This window comes from Cryptomeria japonica, unplaced genomic scaffold (genome assembly GCF_030272615.1).
Source record: "Cryptomeria japonica unplaced genomic scaffold, Sugi_1.0 HiC_scaffold_146, whole genome shotgun sequence".
Taxonomy (NCBI): Eukaryota; Viridiplantae; Streptophyta; class Pinopsida; order Cupressales; family Cupressaceae; genus Cryptomeria; species Cryptomeria japonica.
The window spans coordinates 135522-139503 of record NW_026728968.1 but is presented as its reverse complement, the minus strand read 5'-3'; the positions used below and the strand labels follow the sequence as shown (position 1 = coordinate 139503).

General features: G+C 32.5%; 1 protein-coding gene across 1 annotated transcript; it reads left to right on the top strand.

The window, feature by feature from the left end:
- Window positions 1-856: 856 nt before the first annotated feature.
- On the top strand, window positions 857-2397 carry LOC131866469 (nudix hydrolase 2-like). The gene is made up of 7 exons (XM_059215461.1): window positions 857-922; window positions 1172-1309; window positions 1577-1654; window positions 1762-1812; window positions 1929-1963; window positions 2069-2177; window positions 2251-2397. The coding sequence occupies exons 1-7, from the start codon at window positions 857-859 to the stop codon at window positions 2395-2397; spliced, it is 624 nt and encodes a 207-aa protein (XP_059071444.1).
- Window positions 2398-3982: the final 1585 nt, after the last annotated feature.

Genomic DNA, 3982 nt, shown 5'->3' with positions numbered 1-3982 from the left:
TACTTATGGGGGCAAATGGAAATGGGCACCCAAATTGTAAGGAATCTCGAGATTCGTTGGGCATGACAAAAATAAATCACGTCACTTGAAAATTGTAGTGTGGTACGTAAGAGCATCTTTGCTTTGTGAGATGTTTAAGAATTTTTATGAGATTATAAGATGTATAAGAAAAATTATGACTGTAATTCCAATGGCGAATAAACCAAAACAAAAGGACATGATCGATGTCGTTTAAAGGAAACACAAAGTCCTACCAAAAATCTTGAGCATGCTACAACACATCCATTGATTATAAATATTGCAAATACTCTAAACTCTACAACATTCACATCCTCTTGATCGCTTCATCATCTTCATCAACTAATACCTAATGCCTAAAATCATTACAAAAGCCTCAATATATCGAAGTCTTTTGAGATTAGAGATTATATAGATGATTCTACAATCAAAAGTCATTTAATGGCTACATTTCATTAATGAGAGAAATTAAATCTTTCAACAAAAAATATAAATGAGGACAACTAGGATTGAAATTTCGAGTGAAAAAATGAAAGATAGATGTTGTGATGTAATGGGAAAATCTAGAGATAAAGGAAGCAACAATGAATGGTGTGGTGTGGTATAAATTGGGGAGAAGGAAACCTCAAATCTCTTTTAGAGTAATTTTTTTTTTTTTTTTTTTGGTTAAAAAGGTCAACGTGAACAAATAGTCGTCGTATATTGAAAGTTAATAAAATACGGAGGTCGCGAGCGGAACGAACTGGGAGAGTCCCAAGAAGCTGCGCGGCAGGGTTAAACGCTTACTGCTTCATTAATTTTTGACATATATGATGGTGTAATTGTTGACATAGAGAATATGCAGAACGATGCTTCTCGTTTTGCAGCTTCACTCAAGGCATCACTTTCTCAATGGGCACGCCAGGTCAATGCTTACTGCTTTGTTAAGTCTAAATACATATCCCTCAAGACAATGATAAATAGTACCCTCAATTCGTCATACTTGATGGGTATATAGGGAAAGAAGGCGGTGTGGATTAAAGTTCCCAAGGAACAGGCGAAACTAGTACCCGTTGCGATTGAGGCCCGTTTTTCAAAACATCGCTGCTACCATTGACGTTTTTTTCCGTCCAACCCATTTGGCTAGGCTTCAATACTGTTTGGTGGATTACAGGTGGGATTTGGGTACCACCACGCAGAGCCTTCATATGTGATGTTAGTGCATTGGATCCCTCAAACTCCCCCCACCATCTCTGATAATGCTTCACATCAAGCGGGAGTTGTAGCTTTTGTATTCAACGAGGAGGGAGAGGTAAAGATGTAATCCAGTTCTTATCTATTGTAGTTACTCTGCTTAATATTCTCCTCCTGTCCATAGCAATGTAACTGCGAAGTGTGAAAAGACATTCACTATTTTGGGCGGTTGTTCGTTTTAAGAGGATTTTCTTTTCTTACATCACTGGGAAAATATACAATTAGTATAATGACTACCCACTAATTTTATTTTAATAGCGGTTGTGGGTCAGTGGCTTGAAGTGACAAATCTGATACATAAATTATCGTGACAATGGCAATATAGGTTCTAGTAGTTCAGGAAATGTGTGGCCCTTACAAAGATTTCGGGTTGTGGAAGATGCCAACAGGAAGAATTAACCAGGTATCAGGTTTAAATTTCCACATCAAACTAAATTCAAGACCCTGCAGTTTTTACATGAAATTACAAGACGATCACTAGTGTACTTATCGGTAATTTGTTTCTGATAGGGGGAAGGCATTAAGGAAGGGGCCGTAAGAGAAGTTCAGGAAGAAACTGGGGTAAATGTCACTTACCTCACCTTTTTCCTCTGAATCAGGATTTTTACCTTATGTTCAATATAATTTCCGACATTTTTTTTTTTTGATAATTTAAGTATTTTCATGTACTCTTACAGATTAATACAGAATTTGTACAAGTGGTTGGGTTCAGGTAAGCAAAACTTTAATCATTAGAAAAAATTGTAATTTGTTTCATAGTTTGTACGAAGAAGGATAAGTTTGATCTAGCTCTCTAATAGTTGTGATTGAACTGCAGGGATGGTCACAATACCCCTTTCGGAAAATCTGATCTACTCTTCGTGTGTATGTTGAGATCCCTTTCTTCTAATATTGTTGTGCAAGATACCAAAATTTCAGCAGCCAAGGTACGTGTTTAAACATTATTTCAATATCGTTCAGTTAAGATTCAAGTGGGGCTAAAATTTGTCTTATTTTCAGTGGATGGCGATGGAAGAATTTGCCAATGTCAACGGACAATGTGAAGGATTTTCAGGCATTGGGACATCGTCTAACTCGCGCAAACCCTCTGCTTTCTTTTGCACTGCCCTTAATTATCGGCATTTTCGAACTAAAGAACAAAGATAGAATGGATTTCAGCCACTTCATTCAATACATTCGTCCTAGTCATGTCTAGATATTTCTAGCACTCTCCATGTAACAATGATTTCATCGATAGAATATTATATTTAAGTTAACATGTTGGACGAGTATATTTTTTTTAATCAAGTTTTGAAATAAATACAAATTTTTCAATTATATTTGAAAAATATTTGTATTGTATATTTGACACTATGATCATTTGAAACAAAGATTTGTAACAATTTCATGTTTGAAGAATTTATATTTATGATTTCTTTTGTTTTTATGAAATGAGCTTAAGAACTATTTATTTGTTGATTTATTTTGTTTCTACACTTTAAAATTAGACTTTAGTGGACTTATACATAAATAAATGGTTGATTTTATGTAATATAAATATATTATAAATGAACTCATACATCATCTTTCTAAAATTATTTCTCATACTCTAAAATTGTATTCTTAAGATGTAAATAAAAGAGTCACCAAATATATCTTTAGACAATAGTGTGTACACACACAAACTTTACTTTAAAAAAATGACATTGTACAGTTGAAATAACATGGCACTACGCACTTATGATAACTTCCACTTCATCTATATTTATTTAGAATTCCTCATATGATTTACTTGAAAATGTATGATGTGCATTCTTATCTATGGTGTAAAATATGACACCTGAAATTTGTGAAATTTTTTTTATCTTCGCATCTACATTTTTTTCTTGTTACTTCTATATTTATTTAGAATTCCCTTATATTTGGTATCAAACCCTATTGCTTTCATAGATATATTTTTGCTATAGTGTATATATTGCCCTCTCTTGCATAGTCTATTTGCATCCAACTCCTAAACTCCTCCAATTGTATTATTTTTGAACTTTCTATTTTACATAATTGCTTTGATTTAGGTATCAAAAATAATTCTCTTTTACTTTTCTTAATTGCTAACCAAGCTATAGTAACTAATTAATTTTGTTATACATAAAAATATGATATTAGCTAGTTACAGTGTGGCGAAACTGGTTGCATTATAATACTACTTTGACATATAAATATGGAATCAATTTTATTTCAATAATCTACTTATCCATTGCTAATTGCACCTTAAGGGATCAATCCTTAGTAGGATTTTTGTGTTTAAAGAATTCATTACAAATACAATCCATTCTTGTGAGAAGGTAGATTTTAAAAATCCAATAATAGATGCAACAAGACTCCAATTATCCAAAATCCATAATATAAAGTCTACACTATCCAGAGATAGAAAATTATTCTTTGGAATAAAAGGCTTTCATTTCTTATCATATTAATTAACTCTACTTGTGAGTTAAAAGTTTATTTTTAGGCATGCACTGAGGTATGTTTTAGGCACCTAGAAGTTTTTTCTCAATGTGAGAAAAAATTCAAGAGAACCAATGCCTTCAATAAATAGATAACAATCACAAAATTATAGAAAAAAATTATACACAACAAAAAATAAGTTGGCTACATAATAATTCCAAATCAAAACTCGTTGAAACTAGGACAAGTGACTTACCTAAAAATTTAGCACAAATTACGTCATGTTGTGAATGATATGAATTATTAA